The 18,031-nt window shown below is 42.1% G+C and overlaps 1 protein-coding gene and 1 long non-coding RNA gene across 3 annotated transcripts; both read right to left on the bottom strand.

Annotated features, from left to right (window-relative positions):
• Positions 1-1,066: 1,066 nt before the first annotated feature.
• Positions 1,067-12,252, bottom strand: ZNF367 (zinc finger protein 367). The gene is made up of 5 exons (XM_067568760.1): positions 10,861-12,252; positions 8,147-8,297; positions 5,707-5,826; positions 5,198-5,336; positions 1,067-3,736 (listed from the first exon to the last, which is right to left on the bottom strand). Exons 1-5 carry the CDS (start codon positions 11,197-11,199, stop codon positions 3,499-3,501), a joined length of 987 nt encoding a protein of 328 aa, XP_067424861.1. The 5' UTR covers positions 11,200-12,252; the 3' UTR covers positions 1,067-3,498.
• A 2,436-nt stretch (positions 12,253-14,688) lies between these two features.
• Positions 14,689-17,959, bottom strand: LOC137166873 (uncharacterized). Of its 2 annotated transcripts, none has more exons than XR_010923853.1 (2): positions 17,924-17,959; positions 14,689-14,986 (listed from the first exon to the last, which is right to left on the bottom strand). It is a non-coding gene; the product is annotated as an uncharacterized lncRNA (long non-coding RNA). The 2 variants fall into 2 exon arrangements; XR_010923854.1 differs by lacking the exon at positions 17,924-17,959 and adding an exon at positions 17,545-17,625.
• Positions 17,960-18,031: the final 72 nt, after the last annotated feature.

Below are 18,031 nucleotides of genomic sequence, written 5' to 3' on the forward strand. Positions count from 1 at the left end.
GTTCTGCCCACTTGTAAAAAAAAGCTAAGCAGACTGCTTATCTTTGGTAGTTGTTTCAGCTATGGCCTTGATCAGTAGTGCAGAAAAGCAGTTACTGTCAGTTTCTTCAGTGACTTCCATTCAGTTCCTGCTAGGTAAGCATGACAATTGCTACTCTTGTTGGTAACTTACCAAAAAGTCAAGGTAGCATGAACTTTCCTCCTGCTCATTTAGGAGAGGGTATGGGAATCTTATCTTTAGAAAATATTTAATTTTCCTCAAGCAATGCTTTTATGTACCGATTTTGTCCCCTCAGAGAACCAAGTGTAGATGTCTGATGAAAGTATAGTTTGTGTTACCAGTCTTGCCACTTAAGTATTCTGGCAATTCCAAATGTGTATCATTAGTTTTCTAGTGCCCACATGCTTACCTTAGTCTAAGATATTGATAAACCTTCATGCCTAACATGTCTGAAAATGAAGAGATGATTAGCTGTGAACTGAATTGTTGGCCATGAAATAGGAGACTTCACTAGCTTGGACTATTTAAAGAAAAGATATTCCCTACACACATTCATTGTGGGCAACCACAATTACTTCAAACAGGATGCTCATTCAAGTGAATTACCTTGAACTCATCAAGTACAATAATAAGGTTCAGAAACCAATTTCAAGTTAGGCGATTAAGTGCATATTTAAGAAGTAAATAGAAAGAATGTAACTAACAGTTAGTTTGCACTAGCCCTTATGCCAGCAAAACTTTTGTTGCTCATGGACAACACTATGTTGGCAGGAAAGCTTTCTCCTGTTGACATAATATGGCTACACAAGTGCTTATGCTGGCAAAACTTATGTCACTCGGAGGAGGAGGGGATTTTCACACACCTAAGGAACAAAAGATTTGCCAGCATAAGGGCTAGTGTAGACAAGGCCTGATTTTCTTTCTATAACAGTGCATTGGTCAGGCCAATAAACCCTTTTAAAGTGTCAAGGAACTATTATAAAGTGATTGGACTATGGGAGTTAAGAGAAACTAGCTTGACAATAGTTAAAAGCATGACCAAGAATTACCACTGCTGACACTTGGATTTTAAATTTAAAATTAAACCAACTTTTATTTGGAGCACCTATTAAAATTACAGCACTTTTACTCTTGCTGTTAAGTCATGCCAAACTACAATTGACACTTATGCAGCACAGAACACTTCAAAATTATGTTAAAAAAATACTCAAAGCAATCTTCAAACACCTCAAACAATTATATTTGGTATTTTCCCAAAATGTATAATTTACACAAACTGGTTAAGCTTCTTGAATGGGTACAGTTAGACAAAATTCAGCATCCTTGAATAATTTGTAGATAGTTTCTTCCAGTACTGTAACTGTTAAACCTGTTACAATTAATAGATTGATTGGGGAAAGTGTCCCCCCACCCCACCTCCAATAAATGGCCCTGATTCTGCAACTGGTTGGTGTTAACAAATCCCTGAGTCCACATGGAGTGCCCATAAAGTCAATGGTGTTCTATGTGGACACAGGGGTCTGCCCACGTGCAGCCACTTGAAGAATTAGGGCCCAAGACTTAGTCTAGAGGTTCTAAGTCTATTGCCAGTAAATTACCAAGTAGTTGTGTGTAGTTAGAATGTCCCAGGTGGCCACAGAAGAGTATTTTGCTTTGTTTAATGTTTTTTTAAAAAGCTGGAGGCCAAATAAATTTACAGGGAAATGAACACACAAAATTAAGAACTGTACTGGTAAGTCTAAAAATCACAACCATTGAAAGTTAGAATATCTCTGACCACTGTTTAGATAAGTGCACCAATACAATTCTCAACATGTGCTAGGTTAATAAAATTCATGCCATTATAGGCATCAGTTATTAGAAAACCTGAATCCAAGAGTTGCATTCTCCTCTGTAATCATGTTAGATTTCTGAATTTGCCCTCATCTGACCAGTTTAAATAAAAATGTACTATCAAGTCATTTAACTACCTTTTCCTTCCTCTCACACTAACAAAAAAATGCCCTTCCCCCCCTTCACATCTATATTTTCTGTTTTTGTTGTGGTAAGAGGGAGGAGTCTAGAGTCTGGGTAATGTTATGAAGCAGGTGGTCAATAATTTGGAAGACAATTGTTTTTTTTCCCTTAATATCAATTAAACAGAAGCCCAACTTTTTTCTTTAAAAAAATTCAAGATCTTGCCCTAGTCACAAAAGATTTTATAATCTGTTAGAATATTATGCATCTCTGGTTATATACGGCTCAAAAGTAAGGCAAAATAAGACCATGAGATAAGCCATGTTGTATGGTAAGTAAGATAAACCCAATATAAAAAAAGAGGTGATGAGAATGTACTGTTAAACTTATTTTTTAGTTTGTGTTTGGGAGCAGTAAGCAGTGTTCTGTAACTTCATTTATTTGGGAAAGATATATGAAACCACACAATTTAAACACACTTGCAACTATCTCTGGAAGCCTATTTTCTAATTGAACAGCAAATATTCTTCTGCAGTGTTTAACTGATAGCTGTATTACTTAGTGAACACAAAAACTTGACATCTTATCCTGAAGTAAAGCAATAAGGTGGCTTTATGCACTTAAAAAAAAAAAAGAATATGGAGGCTTCTATTTGCTAATACTCATATAAAAGCAGTACTTTAAAACTTAGTGTTAGCTAATAGTAAACTATTTTAGACCTACAAATCAATACCACCCTGTAAATACCCCCTTTATTAACAAAACAAGTGCCAAATCCCATTACAGGGTCCAAAATATTACCAATTGTTACCTTTATGTCTAGACTTTGCAAGACTAATTCATTTTCAAATAAGCCCAACAATGTGCAAAAGTTCCCAACATTATGTGCTAGGAAAAACAAGTGCTACTCAGACCAAGAGTTTCTACTGAAATCTCAAGTCTAAAATACAATAGCAAAGTCAGTCTCATACTTCGGACAGTCACAGTGAAGATCCTGAACTATTATAGTTTCTACATAAATGGTTTCTTCCCCGCCACAAGTTAGAAGCTTTGCCCTCTTCTCAGTGATACTAGGTAAAATATATTGCCATTAAAGACTTGGCTGCATCACTGCTTACAGTATTTTCAAACATATTAAATGTAATTTTGTTTAAATAGTCAGATAAATAAGCCTCCTTTTGTCATATGTATGAATCTCCTATTCATACAAGCATTATGTTCAGAAAGTGCTTCCTGTGAGAACTGCTTCAAATGAATGAATTAACCTTGCAAAAAATCTAACTTTCCACAACTTGCAATTTGTCGACCCTGCACTGTGCAGTCCCATATTTACAAAATACTTAAAAACTTTACATCTGTCTTTTACCATACAAAAAAGTGCAATTCTCTCACCCCATCTTGTGGGGCAACAACATTCTTCATAAATTCTACAGAATAGCAGCCTATGATAAGCAAATAAGGTGCTTAGCTTATGCCCAGGATCTAACTGGTTAAGTACCACCAGGTAGTACATTTTTTATACTGGCAGTTTCAGTTCCTATGCTACTGTCGCAGTGGTGCTCCAGCCAGGTTTGCAAGCTCAATAAGAGCCAGTGCACCATGCAGGCGTTCCCGCTGCTCCTGAAGGCGGCGGTGGGCAGCTGAGTGAGAATTATTTTTTTCTTCATCATCCTCTTCATCAGACTGAAGATATTCCATGGGATCTTGCTGTTCCTGGTCAGCTTTCTGAGCGGTTTTGCTTTTCAAAGTAGGAGTGCGCTGCTCTCTAGTCTCCCAGTACCTGTGAAGTCAAAGTTGTACATGTTTTATAAGCCTCTTCCAACTTGCATAACAAGTTTCATTGAAAGCTGACAAGAATCTTCCAGACCAGCATCTTAAAACATGACTGGATCACTCATTTAATTCCAACTGCTAATTTCTCATCTCTTACTTTGTAGCATTTAAACAAACAAAGCTGAATGTAAAGTGATATTCTAGCTCCCTGTCCTCACACATCGATAATGCAAATCCTTTCTACATGTTGTTTCCACACTTCCAGTCATAGAGTCTAAGGCTTGAAGGACCACTGTGATAATCTAGTCTGACCTCCTCTATAAACACAGGCCAGAGAACTTCCCTGAAATAATTCCTGTTTGATTTAGAGCACATCTTTTAGAAATGCACCAAATCTTGATTTTAAAATTGCCAGTGATGAAGAATCCACCACAACCTTAATTAAATTGTTCCAAAGAGAGGGAGTATTGTTATCCCCATTTTACAGCTGGGTTTCTGAAGCATTAAAATTTCTGAGATTAAATGACTAGCCTAAAATCATGCAGGAAGTCTGTGGCAGTCAGAAATTGAACTCCAGTCTCAAGTCCCAATCCAGTACTGTAACCACATGACCACTGGGGTCAGGTCTCATTACACCTACAATCACCTTCCCTCAGACATGCATATTCAACAGCATGAGCACTGCAGCACTAAAGGGCAGCACTGCATTAACAGCTGCTGCATAAGCTAAGAGCCACACAGAGAGAGAATCAGAGAGAGAAGGGAAAACAAGCGGGAAGTCAAAGAAATCTATCCCAATGAAAGAGAGGACCTCTTGGTTAGCCAAGCTGAAGCAACTACCACTACAGAAGTTAATTCCAACCTCTGGAATTTAAACAAACAGCATACTAGGGAACAGCTGAATCATTCAACCTGAATTGAAAATGAACAGAGGAAATGTGTTGTATCCTTTTTGGAGTACAATACTTCCATAGAGTATACAGTGGTACATTCATCAAAATGAAAAGTCTGCGTAACCATGGAGAGAATATTAAGAGAACTTTCTGAGAAATTACATCACCAAAATACCTAAAAGAAATTTGACCCGGGTGGTTGTGCCATTGCAAGGTTCCAAGAGTATCAGAATCGGATACTGATAATTTTCATTGTCCCTTTTAGAGATGCTATGGATCCCCCCTTGATAGAGAGAGAGAGAGAGTGTGTCTGTCATGGCATAGCTGTGAAGGATTCCATTCAGAAAGTGCAACATGAATATGACCCAAAGAAATAACGATGGGGGAATCTTTAAAAATTGCTTCACATAGAGATTGTATACAAAGTATTGTAATTCAAGAAGAATTTAAAAATAGTCTGAGATGACAAAAGACACCAGGAGTATAGAAGTTTTTGACTTCTTCTGAAGTTTTAAACCTCAGTGCTCTCAACAGCTTAATAAATAATTCTAAATAGTCAGTTTAAGAGAACTTACTTTGCTAGCCAATCAGCAACAGCTTTATTGTCAGCTGTTTGTTTTTTACTCAGTCTGCCTGTGGGTTCTTCTCTCTTCAGCCTTGCATAGGGATGTTTGGGACAATGGCGGTTTGCATGTGTGAATCTGCTTAAACATCCTTAATAAAAAAAGGAAGGACAATATCAAGAAAAGCAATCATCCAGCATGTTAGCCCAAAATTTAAGGAACTAACTCATTATTAAATTAACTTTCTTCCCTCTATAAAACCTGGATTCAATTCAGCAGAGAATGCCTTATAATAAAAAAATCAAGTAATTGTTTAAACAACCTGTTTGTACTTTTAAGAACTTGCTTTTAAACTGCACAAGTTTGTGGCTGCACAGAGATTTATTTTCCCCCTTTAAAAAAAAAAAAAAAAAAAAGAGTATCTAAAATTGAGATCCAGGGCACATGTATATGGTAATACTTGCAGTACTGCCAAACTTGCTCATGCTCTGAATAGAGCGAGTTATTTTCTGATGGCTTACCATTTTCCGAGCAGACAAAAGGCTTTTCTCCTGTGTGAAGACGTTGGTGTGTTTTGAGCTGCCCACTCTGAACAAAGGCTTTCCCACAATCTGGATAATCACACAAATAAGGCCTTTCACCTATAAAAATAGTTGAGTAGAATTTTAGGAGTTACAGTTTCACAAAGTCGGGACACCATCTAGTGATGCCCCTTGGCTCAATGCTTCTGCCAAGGATCCCCACCCCAAACAATGATGAAAAAACAAAATCCTTTATGAAAAGATATTAGAAGCCCACAAACTGCAGAAATCCACTTCCACAAGGATATCAACTTGAAATTTTGTCTATTAAGTTTAAGTAGCCTCAGGCACTACACTTCCCCTAATTCCCTTGACAACTGTGATTTTGCAATGATATTTTGCATATTTACACAGCCTTTCCCATGTTACTATGTGAAAAGAGCCACACAACCAAAAGAAAAAGTGACAGCATAAAGGAATAATAAATGCAACTGAGAAAACACAAAGCTTGATCCATGCACAGAAATCCACAGATCCTACCCTTTCCAAAAGAAAATGGGATATTGCCTCCACAGCACTATTAGTGTTTCCTGGACTTATAGAAGCACGAGCTTGACATGGATGGAGCATCATAATGACCCGAGAATGGGGATGGCAATATGCTGCTCCTTACAGTAAGTAATGCTTGCCCTGCTCCAAATTTCAATGTGAAGGTTTAGGAGAAGTAATATTACTGTCTGAAGCTCCATTTCCTCCCACTGTTAAGCCTCTGGCAGCTGTTACTAAGCAGTCATATGGGGACACAACCAATGGTAGAATGGCTCCAGGAAGGCTTTTGTCTTTTCAAGGAAAGGGAGAGTTTCCTTTACAGAGCCCTAATATCTAGGGTTAGGAGGAGCAATTCCAGGAAGACTGCAAAAACTTCAGAATTTCTTCTCTACCCAGCTATTTTCCCCATGCCGTCCATGGAAAAGTGTTAAGACCCTCAGTTATTAATCAAGCAAACTACCACTGAAGTCAATGGGAGTTTCCTAAGAAAAGACACCACGAATTAGAGGCTGAACTTTTTAGGTCAGCTGAAGACAAGTATGCAAATAATGAATACATCTAATAATTTCTGCATTCCTGTTCTACAAGCAAACCTCACAAGTAAATTAAATTGGCAAATGGTATATCTGTGATATTTAAGTGGCCAAATCTATTACAGTAGTAAATCTATTTAAGTCAATACAGCATCATCACCATGGATGAATCTTGCCCAATGAGTTTTCAGTTAAGACAATCTGAAGTAGTTAGCTCTTCAGGGATCGAAGTTTAACATTACAGAGGAAAATGAAAGAAAAGGACATCTTGTGTGACCAAAAAAGAATAGCGAAATTAGTGTTTAATATAGGCAGGCAGGCAGAATTGCCTTATTTTAGTCACAAAAATAAGGGAAGCAAGTTATTTTGAAGGTATTATCAAGTATTGTGATGTTTTATTGCAGAATACAATGTCTCATGTGCACAAGAAAAATTTGTTCAATTATGCTTGGTATAAGGGAACAATGACATCTCACTTTTCAGAAGCAAGATGGGTCCAGTAGGTCAATACATTGTGTTTTAGCAAAAAATTAGCCATTTTCTGTAACTCTCTTACATTATTCTTCCCTCAGAAAGATGTAGTTAGGTGCTAGTCACGTGATCAAAGGTTTGTGTGTGTGTTTCCCCGCCCCCCAATAGCAAGAGCTGAGCAGAACAGGGCATCTAGATAAAGTATAGTTTTAGAAAAAAATCTGATCTTTAATCTAAATGCATGTTAATTTCATAGTTTTTAAATAACTACTTCTAGGGAGAGATTGTATCCTTACATTTAACCCAGAAACATATTTTAGAGTCAAATAATGAACCCAACAAGAAGAGGTGGTGATGAAGAAAATGAGGGGGAAATGCTCTATTTATCAATTGTTTTTTAAATTCAAAGTATACTTGCCCTCAAGCTCCGCTACCAATATTTATAGATTTATTAACATTTTCCTTCTCTGCACTCATCTGTCTATTGCTGTCGGAGAGACCCACACAAGTAAGATGGAAACACAGAGAAAAGAAAGTGAAAAGTACTGTCAGATATATAGATTAAAATTAAGAAAAAAATATATTCTCCTTTTCTTTTTCCGTTACTAAGTGTAACATGTAAGTAAAGCAGATGGAAATGGTCGCTAAGTGTTTCTTTTTTACCATAGCAGTGCAGGTTGTTCTGCTACAATTACTCCAATATAAACACAAGCAGTTACACAAAGATGACATTTTTTGACCACATTAACAGACCTCAATGAAAAAAGTAGTCCATTCAATAACTAGACTGGAATATCAATGGGAAGAATGGAAGACTTTCCAAGCTAAAATCCTGACTATTTGATAAATAAGTTTTCTATGCACAATATTACCTTTGTTTCACTTACCAGTGTGAGTTCTTTTGTGTGCCTGTAAAGATTTCTCTCGTGGAAATACCCTGTTGCAGATGTTACAACGGATTCGACTGGATGAATGCTCTCCCTCACTTATTAAATCTCGCACTGTATCTGCTCGTGGTCGACCACGTCTAATACCATCCTATTAATAACAAAAGCACAATTAAGAAACTACGTTTTTTTTGGTTTTTTTTGTAAAATCAATATAGTATTTGCAGACACACTTGATTCAGTCCAAGGGAAGCTTTTCTTGTCAGGAACAACTTTCTCAAAAGAAAGTATGTACCAACACAACAAGAAAATAAAGTTGTAATAGTTTTTATTTTTCTCCATCTTAATTATTCACAAATCATTAAAAGAACCACATCAAGAGATTTAATCCATAGCAACTATTCTTCCCTACAAACCAGTTCATCACAGAACTCCATCTTAAATGTAATTTTTAAAGAACACAATTATTTAGGTACTAGAAACATGGTATCATTGCATAAACATATTCAACAGCATTCAAGAGACCTACTAAAGTTATACATACACATGTGTAATGAAGAGTGAAAGAGCTGGACCCAGGGATTACACAGATTTAACATGACCTTTTTAGTACCAGTTGGTCTGAACAGCCATGATGAATACTTGGTTAAAAATAAGCATATTTTAAAAGCACAGCAAATATGAAGTCTGAGTATATCTGGCATCCTGAATTATGTTATGGTTGGAAACATCAGATGGCTCTATTACATAATTTCTAAAGTTTTTTTTGTGAGCATTATTCAATCTTCAAATAAATGTTAAATTGTTCTTAATTTTGTGATGTTGTTTCTCTTTGGGATAGCTGCTGCAAGCAGCAGCAGAATTTGCTCTCTGCCTTAATCTCTTTAATTAGAGTAAATTCTTGGGGCAGAGTTGTTCCCTGGGAACCAGGCATTGGTGTTTGGGCTGAGATTCCTGAAAAAGAGGATTGCCTGTGTGCTACTTGAGTACTCCTGTTCAAGGATTGATTAATATAGTGTAAATAAAACCACACTCTGCATCATTGATTTCACCTCCCATGGGAAACCTACCTGTAGAGCACTAAGATCTTGGCAGAGGAGACACTATTATTGGATCTACATTTCTTAATGACTTTTTGTAACTTTAATATATTAAACTAATTCACCTAGCTTCTATCTCAGGGAGTGTCAGGACCGAGAGGGTCCTCCTGCTAAACTTCTCCCTCCCCGTACCACTGACAGCATGCAATTATTGTACAGTAAAACCTCGGAGTTACGAACAACTCGGGAATGGAGCTTATTTGTAGCTGAAAGGTTTGTAATTGTGAACAAAATGTTATGGTTGTTCTTTCAAAATTTTACTACTTAACACTGACTTGATACAGCTTTGAAGCTTTACTATGCAGAAGAAAAATGCTACTTTTAACCATTTTGCTTCACTTCTGAAAAAGAGAGAACTACCACACCATGCATAGTCCTTTAGCTGACAGATTAAAAGTGTGCTCAAATCAAATCCAGAAAATAGGTTGCAATAGCATTTGTATAAATATAAATAATGTACAGAAAGCCTTAGAATGAACTAAGAATAGAACTAAGTTGCTATTTACATTTTTAGTAATGCCCACTTTGGAAGATTCCTATTTTAATTCTGGGACATAAACGAGGTGAAAGATTGTTTTAGATGGGCCTTAACCTTGAAAGAACTTAGAGGGCTACCTGATTCGTAGGTTCATGTATTGAAATAAATACATTCCATCAATTGCAAGCACGAGTTTGAAAGTGACCAAATGACCTCCTCCCTCTCCACCTGGCATCTCGGTTTGGGTTACAGTACAGCCGAGATCCTTAGCTTGTCTACAGAATCAATTGTTACCAAGGCTGAGGCATGTGAAGGAGCACAGCTGGAGAAGCGGCTGGCTATATTGGCCTGGCAGTCTGGAGAAACATTTTAACTTGGAAGCTGAGCATTTGGCCTGGAATCAAGGAGCCACAGCTGGAGTCTCACGGGTCATTTTCACAGAAGCAGGGTGCGGGGCAGGGCTGCTGCACTGCAGAGGCTGGGAAAGGGCCGCGTGTTGCCAACAGGTGACAGTCTACCACTTAATGACCCCGTGCCCCAGAGTTTACGGAGGGGAGTCTCAAGGCAGTGGGCACCCCACAGGCATTAGTGCCTTCAGCCTCGCACCCCCTCCGAGGGAGGCCGCATCCGCTGCGCTTTACAGACGGGCGCCCCACAACTCCGCTGAGAGCCCAACCCTCCGCCCCCCTCGTGCTCAGTCAGGCTGCGGGCGCGCCCCCCAGGTGGAAGCCCAGGCTGACATTCCGCAGCGCCTGCGCAAACGAGCAGTGTCGGTGCGGGCCCGCGCTCTCCCTTGCCGGTACGTGTGACGCACACAACAGGCGAGCGCGCGCCTGGCCGGTATAATTTTGGCGCGCGAAGGTGTCGTCACAGGCGCACGAACCGCATCCGGAAGTGACTTCACTTTAAATCGGGGGGAGCGGCCCCCTCACCGCTTCACCCTTTAAACCAGACAGACACCCGCCTTCCACATGCCCGATAGGGCCCCGCAGCGGCAGCGCCTCCCCCCATCCCTCGCGCTCCGGCCCAAGGCTCCTATGGGCCACCGTGGGCCGGGCGTGCATGGGAAGAACTTAACCCCATCGTGTCCTGTCCGGGCGGCTCCCCAGTCCCTGGCCTGCTCCGGCCGGACTCACCTTCAGGTGGTGGCTGCTGCTGCTGCTGCCGCCGCTATCCGGGCTGCCCGCCTCGTCGTCCTCCCCGCCGGAGGCTCTGGCCGCTCCCCCTCGGGGCTGCTGGACGGAGGAAGGGGCGGCGGCACTACCGGGGCTGAGGGTCACGTTGTGCGCGTTCTCCCCCCAGCGCCAGGGATACACCATGAAGTCGCTGAAGCCAGGGCTGGTGGGGACGGGCGGGGCGGGCGCCGGCTCCTCACCGCCCCAGGACGGTTTATTCGGGGTGGTTTTGATAACGGAGACGAGGACCCGCTTCGGGGAGTCCTGGCAGAAAATCACCGAGGGCGGCCTCTCCGCCATCGCGACCCCCTCGCAGGCAGCGGGGCGGGGAATGTCTGTGGCGGCTCAGCCCCGCTCTCCCGGGCGCGGAGATCTCCCCCTGCAGCCGCCTGTCACCGCCCGAGCTGCCTTAGCCACTCATCCCCAGCCGGTCCTCTGCGGGTCTCAGTGTCTCCTCTCCCTCTCCGGCCGCCGACCAGCGGATCCGCTGTGTCAGTGGCGGCCGCCGGCCATGGCAGCAGCCCGCGGAGAAGCGGCCGTAGCTGCGCTTCTCTTTTGCTGCGGTGCCGGCCTCAGTCACAGTAGAGGCAGAACCCCCTTACCCGAACCGCCGCCACCGCGCGACCCCTCCAAACCTGCGGGCAGCCCGGCCCCGGCCGAGCCTGAGATTTTCCCGCGTTACATTTCGCGCCTGGGCGGAACCAATCACCAAACCCCGTTGCTACATCATAGAGTGACAGCCATGCCTAGCCAATCACCTGAGAGAAAATGGACGGCCCCGCCCCTCAGGGCGGGATACAGATGGGGCTGGGCCACATCCTGGCCCCGCCATTGGCTGAGGATCTCTGTAGCCAACAGAATTCGAAACTTATTGGGATCGCGGGCCAGCAGTGGCGAGCCAGCGGGCGGCACCGCTCCGATCCGCCTCGCCGAAGGATCTGGTCGGGTGCTGATTGGGCAGCTGAAGGAAGGAGGTGGGGCCATCATGGCGCTATAGTGGGTAGAGAGGCCAGGCCCGCTTTCAGTTTGGCGCGCGCTGTTGTTGTCTTATTCCCTTGACCAATCATGGAAGCGGAAGATAGCTTCCCGCGCGCTTCAAGCATTTATGACATCTCATGGTTTGCATCACGTGCTCATCTTAAAGGGGTACTAGGCGGGTGGCTCCAGTCCACTCCTCTCCTCCGCTAGTGGCCGGGAGGGTATGAGCACTGCTGCTCCCCTCCCCCGGCCTAGCTCCTGTCTCGCTCGCAGGGTCCAGCGGGCTTTCAAGTTTCAACCGTTGTGGCAGAAGGGAAACGTTTCATCCGCCCTTCCATACCCAACGCCCGGCCTGCCCCGCCTCCTTGGCTGGGGCTGCAGCCTCGGAAAGAGCCCACCCCCTTCAGCCTCGGGCCCCGCCTCGGGAGACGGCTCCCGCCGCCAGCCAGGAGCGCTCCAGGCCTCATCCTCCCCCTCGCCCAGTGCCCGGGTTCCGCGCATCCCCCGCGCTGGGCTAGGCTCCGAGCGGGCCGCGGGCCGCAGTAGGGGTCGGTACGTACTCGGCTCGGCGGGCTGGCCTGCCTAGAGCTCCCTGTGCTGGGAGGGTGGCCGCTGCTGCTGGCTTCGAGCACCTCGTGCCCCGAGCAGCAGGAGACGTAACACGGACGGCGGTCGGGCTCTTCAGCTGACGGTCCCTTTCTCAGGCTTCCCTCTGCACCCTGCAAGGCCCGAAACTGACTTTCAGAGTGTACGAGCCCGACCCTCTCATGATTCCCCCAGCGCCGGCCGGTCCTTGAAAGGGGGGCCTGGGCAAGGCTGTCAGATGCGCAGGGCAGACTGGACTGCTGGGCTGGCTTTCTCCGCTCTGCAAGACCAAGGTCTCCGAAGGAAGAGGGTGTTTGTTTGCCCCGACACGTGTGGCAGGGCGCATCTTATAACTCTATTAGCACTTCGTTTAGAACAATGAAAAAATGTTAAGGAGACGAATAAATACCATCCATATATTGATGATAACTTCGCTGCCCCCAGTCGTTGTAGATGCGTCCATGCAGAGGTGGAAGTGTGCTTTCCAAGTGTCTGAACCACTGTCCTATGAAAGCAATGTGATAAAAGGAAAAAACGCTGCCTGTGCTTTGAAGGCCTTGTGCTCTCATCTTAAAAAGGCAAACATCTCACCATAGTCAGAGATGACTTTTTAAAATATTCCTGGTATTCATACTGCAATAGCATCTAAAGGCTTCAATCAGGATCATTTCCTACATACTGCATGTCAGTCATGTCAGATGCCCTGTCTTCATCTGTTTTAATTAACATGAGATTTTTAAAGTTTTGCAAGTCAGTTTCAGCAATTTAGAAACTAGCCATCATAACACCTGGGGGACAGTTTGCCACTGGGATGCACAGCAGGGTTTAGAGCATCCTAAATTATTTGGAACTCTTACTTAGTACTGAGTCAGAAGTAATCCATAACAGCAATTGAATTTTATTAGTATGTGATTTCATTACATATTAACAGGTCTATGTGCTCTAAGGTGACCATTGTTTGTAATCTATAGCTAGAGAATTTGCTGAGTGAGTTAACCTTTCTAGCATAATCAATGTACAGACAAATTTGTTCCATTCTGTGATGCTTAAGAGTTCTAGGCATACAGCCAATTTCTTACAATGCTATTTTGCAGAGTTAGTTTCCTAGTTTGTCCATTGATATATCTTTGTTATTTGTTATTGATTCAGTTATTACTTCTATCTTCACAATATGGAGAAATCAGTAGATATGTCCAAAATATGCAAAAGATGTTATTTTGAACACAAGTACTTCAGCATTGATAAAAGTAGAGTAATTTGTCTTTTACATGGAACACACGCACATTGTATTCCAAAACATGAATTAGTAACTAGCTTTCCATCTTTGCAAGAGCGCACATGATTCTGTAAAACCAAAAAGATTCCCAGGTTTCATCTAATATGTAAATTGTAGCAATAAATTGTCTTAAGATGGACAGTGGAATTGTTCTTGAATTACACCACTATTAATTTTGTAAAAAATGTGGTTGAACCTATCTGTCTAACCATTTATACTGTAATCGCCAACATGATACCTGAGCACCTAAACCCTTTTGTTTACATCCTTTCTAGTTAATCCTACACTGCTAGTATGAACACCTACACCCAGGAAGGTTTTCATTTAAATTAATACTACTCCACATAAATCCAGTAATCCACTCTAGCAGATTGCATTACAAACTCGGGGTCTGTATCTACTTTTACTTTATGCATCTGAATTTTAAAAAAAAAAGAATAATAAAAAGGTTCAAAACAGGGAAGCATGAAGACATAACCTTTGAAGCCTGGCTGTTTTTAATAAATACTGCTTATCCAGCTAATAAAAATCAGCATTAATATTCAAAGATATTTAACAGAGAAAAGATTTGAAAATACAAAGATATGCCAGTATATTTGAATTTATCCAACATATACCTGAAAGGATAATTGCATTCCTTTTTTACTCATTGTCATAGCTCTGGTCAAACTCCCCCTTCTGGACACTCATCATGCTGCTTGTTTGGTTCCCACACACTGCCATATGCTTTTAAGTTCCCATTGCCTAGGGCAGGCAGGCTTCAGTCATCATCTCTTCCTTTGGCCTTTCTGGCACACTGTCTGGTACCCCTGCTGGAAGTGGGACCTCACAACCAAGCTGCCTTAGGGCCCTAGGGCCTGTGCTGACCTTCCAGAAGCTTAAGGCAGAGCTCCACTTTGTGGGTAGTCTGGTGTATAATTTAAATCTTCAGGAACATGTGACAGTTGAAAGCAAGAATACACAGACTTTGCAAAAGGAATGCTAAACCAATCACACTTAGCTCAGAGAGCGCAAGAGATACACAGCTGTGTGGAAAAACAGCAAAACTGACACACACATTCCTGCTTTAGTATCCTCCTTACTTCAAGAGTCCCTCGGTCAGTATCTATTAAAGGGAGTCCAGAACTCTGATGCACCCCATCTCCTTCCTTCCTTCCTTCTGCTCAGCCTTGCCTTCTAGTTCTGGTCTCTTCTCCCTCTCTGCTGCCCACAGTACTTCCCAGGGATTGCATTAATTCTGTCTTCTTCCTAAAAAGTACCATATGATCTCACACTAATATATAAACATTTGTATTTTTAATACAATGGAGTCCTAAAAATACTTATACTTAATGTTAAACTTAATTAGTTCTATAACAGTTACCCAACAAAAAAGTTATAGAACTAGTACCATTTTCCTTATGCTCTGTCAACATCCTTCACTGCTGCCCCATTTGCACTCTTTCTTTAGCTACTACAGTGATATCAAATTGCTTTTGCAGCACAGAAAGGACTTGTGTACCTCTTGCCAGCCAGACTACAGCCAAGTGGAAATTGCTGTGAGTAGTAAAAAAAATCTCTTAAATCAAACATGCAGTACGCAATCCATGTTTAGGCATGTAAGGATGATGAGTGTGGGGAGAAAAAGGTTTTCAGACAGGCTATATAGGCAGCAGGTCAGATGTATTAGAGCCTTGTGCAGGACTAGTGTAGTGTGGAACTGGGATTCCATGAGTCCTGCACAACTCGCAGCCATAATAGCAGGTGTAGGATTAAAGAATAGTCCTGCACAGGGCTCTAAGATGTAACACAGAAGTACTAATAATATAACAACTCTGTTTTCTCTCTGTTTCTGACATTACTACATTTATTGAGAGTTTTTATTATTATATTTACATGAGAGCTTTGCCATTGACTTCACAGGATCCAGCTTTTCATCCCTGATGTAGTGCTATGCCACCTCTATTAATTTAATAATATTTGATACTACTACTAAGACTATTTCTAGTATTTTTTATTTAAAAGGGGCCTGGAACCAAAACCTCCACATTCAAACAATTCTGTGTGTTGGTGAAACTCAGAATCAGAGCTGAACTTTGTGGGAGGCCACTTTTCTGAAATGGAATGACCCAGAAACTCAGCCAAACTATAGAGAAATTTTCAGATCCACTTGCCGAGTGGGCCCATCTCTAATTGTATTCCTTGTTGATGATTTTATAAGAATTAAAAATGCTCATGTGTAGTAAAACATGTTCATGACTTTATGTGATTTGTGCACTCTTTTTGTAAATGCAGGTGAGGACAGCAAGTATGCTGGTCTGAGCTCTGCTGGATTGGTTTCCTCATAGTGAGGGTTAGATGCTTTAATAATATGATTCTTCCTCTTTTTTCATGTATGTTTTGATCTGCAATGAAATAGTTAATAATGCTGACATTTAAATTTTCATCATTGAGCATATGAGTCAACACCCAGGAGAGGAGTTCACTCAGAGCTATTCTTTCATGCTATAGGCAGATGCAGGCAGACAGCACTGTACTGGTTTGGCACTCAGACTATGTTTTCATGGTTTTCTTTGCAAACATAAGGACAGGAGATTTAGGGTTTATCTACATGGGGAAGTTATTCTGGAATAAAGTTGGGGAATTTAAAGTGCAATTGCTATTCCACAATAGCTCCCCATCTAGATACTCATTTCAGAATAAGAGTGTTTTTTCCAGTTTATCTTAATTCACATCCAGTAGGTAGTCAGTTTAATTTCTCCATGTAGACAACCCCTTATTTTATTTTAAAGAAAAAAAGCAATTCTGAGATGTCCGTCTCAAAAAAAGATTGCCAAACTGGCATTAGCTAGCCCCAGTCAAGCCTTGCGTGTTCATCACAAGAAAGATGAAGGAAACACTATTTTGGTCAGCCTCCCAGGATATTTATCAGGAATCGCTGTCTCTTCCTTTTAACCTCTAATTTCAGCATTTCAGTTTTATGATCAACTTAATGTGGCTGTGTTAAGACATCCTGAAGATTTCCTTCAACCAGAAGCCTTTAGATGTGCAATTGCTAGAAACAAGTTTTACGCATTCTATTTTTCTCTGCTTCCCCCAACCATCCTCTAATCAAAATGACTGATTTCCTGAGTAATAAGAGCATTATTTTCTCTCCTTGGGTCTGCAAATTTGCCAGCTTGCTGGGATTGCTGGGTAAAGAAAACCTGATCAATTAATGCATTGCAAATGCCTATGCTTTACACTCTGCTGCATTTGCAGGCACCATAATCATTAGTAGGTATAAGTGAAAGGATATAGTAAAAGTTTTACGGTCAAATTCAGTCCTAGCATGAGTGGACAGAACTCCATTGACTTCAATTAAGCTGCACTATTTCATTAGTTAATGTGAAATGGTGCCCAGAGGTCCTCTGTTTTGGCTTTTGCAAAGGTGACCTACCCCCCTTTTACCTATGGCATCTTACAGTAATGCTCCAAGATGAGTAGCATTAACCTTGCACCAATTTAGTACCAGACCAATTATTATTACTCAGGATACATTTGCACTACTAACAACAGTGGCCCAGCTGTGGTTTTCCGCTGTAATGCAGAAACTTACTGCAGTGATGGAAGGGATTTTTCTGTTGCTGTAGTACAGGAGTACTCAACAGGCGGACCACGGACTAAATCCAGTCCGCCAGACACTTTTGAACAGACCACAAAACCTTTTTATTGACTTACTAGCATTATGGTTATTTTAAAAAAATATTTTCTCTGGCATCTGGACCTCAACTATACCATGACCAAGAAATGTGGACCTTGACAAAAAATAATGGACTAAAAATAACCTGCTGTAGTAGGTCCACCCCATCAAGAGGCAGTAGTCAGTGGATGAAAGAGTTCTTCCTTCCACCTACCTGGCTGTGTCTACACAGGGCTTATGCTGTCCTAACTATGGTGGCCAGGGTGCAAAATATTTCACAGCCCAGAGCCAGGCAGCTAGATTGACCCAGGTGTTGGGTGTAGACCAAGCCTTAGCAGTGGCGCCACAGAAAGCCCCCCTCGCTTCCATCCACACCCTGGCGGTGCTTAGACCAGCGCCTACCCAGCCCCGGATCCGGGAGACCTGCTCATGAATAATTAATAGCGTCATAAATAATTAATGAGACAATTTACCACGAGGGTAAATCCCCCCCCCCCGCAGCCGGAGAGCTGAGGCAAAGTTACCTGCAGTGACCACACAGTCGTTAGACGTCATTGGTCGGTGGCGTGTGATTGACTGGGTGGCATCCCATGAATTTGATTGGCTGTCAAGGCACTCAGAAGGCGGGACCG

The sequence above is a fragment of the Emydura macquarii genome, unplaced genomic scaffold, assembly GCF_026122565.2.
Source record: "Emydura macquarii macquarii isolate MOO-44397 ecotype Brisbane River unplaced genomic scaffold, CSIRO-AGI_Emac_v2 contig_2897, whole genome shotgun sequence".
In the NCBI taxonomy this organism is placed as follows: domain Eukaryota; kingdom Metazoa; phylum Chordata; order Testudines; family Chelidae; genus Emydura; species Emydura macquarii.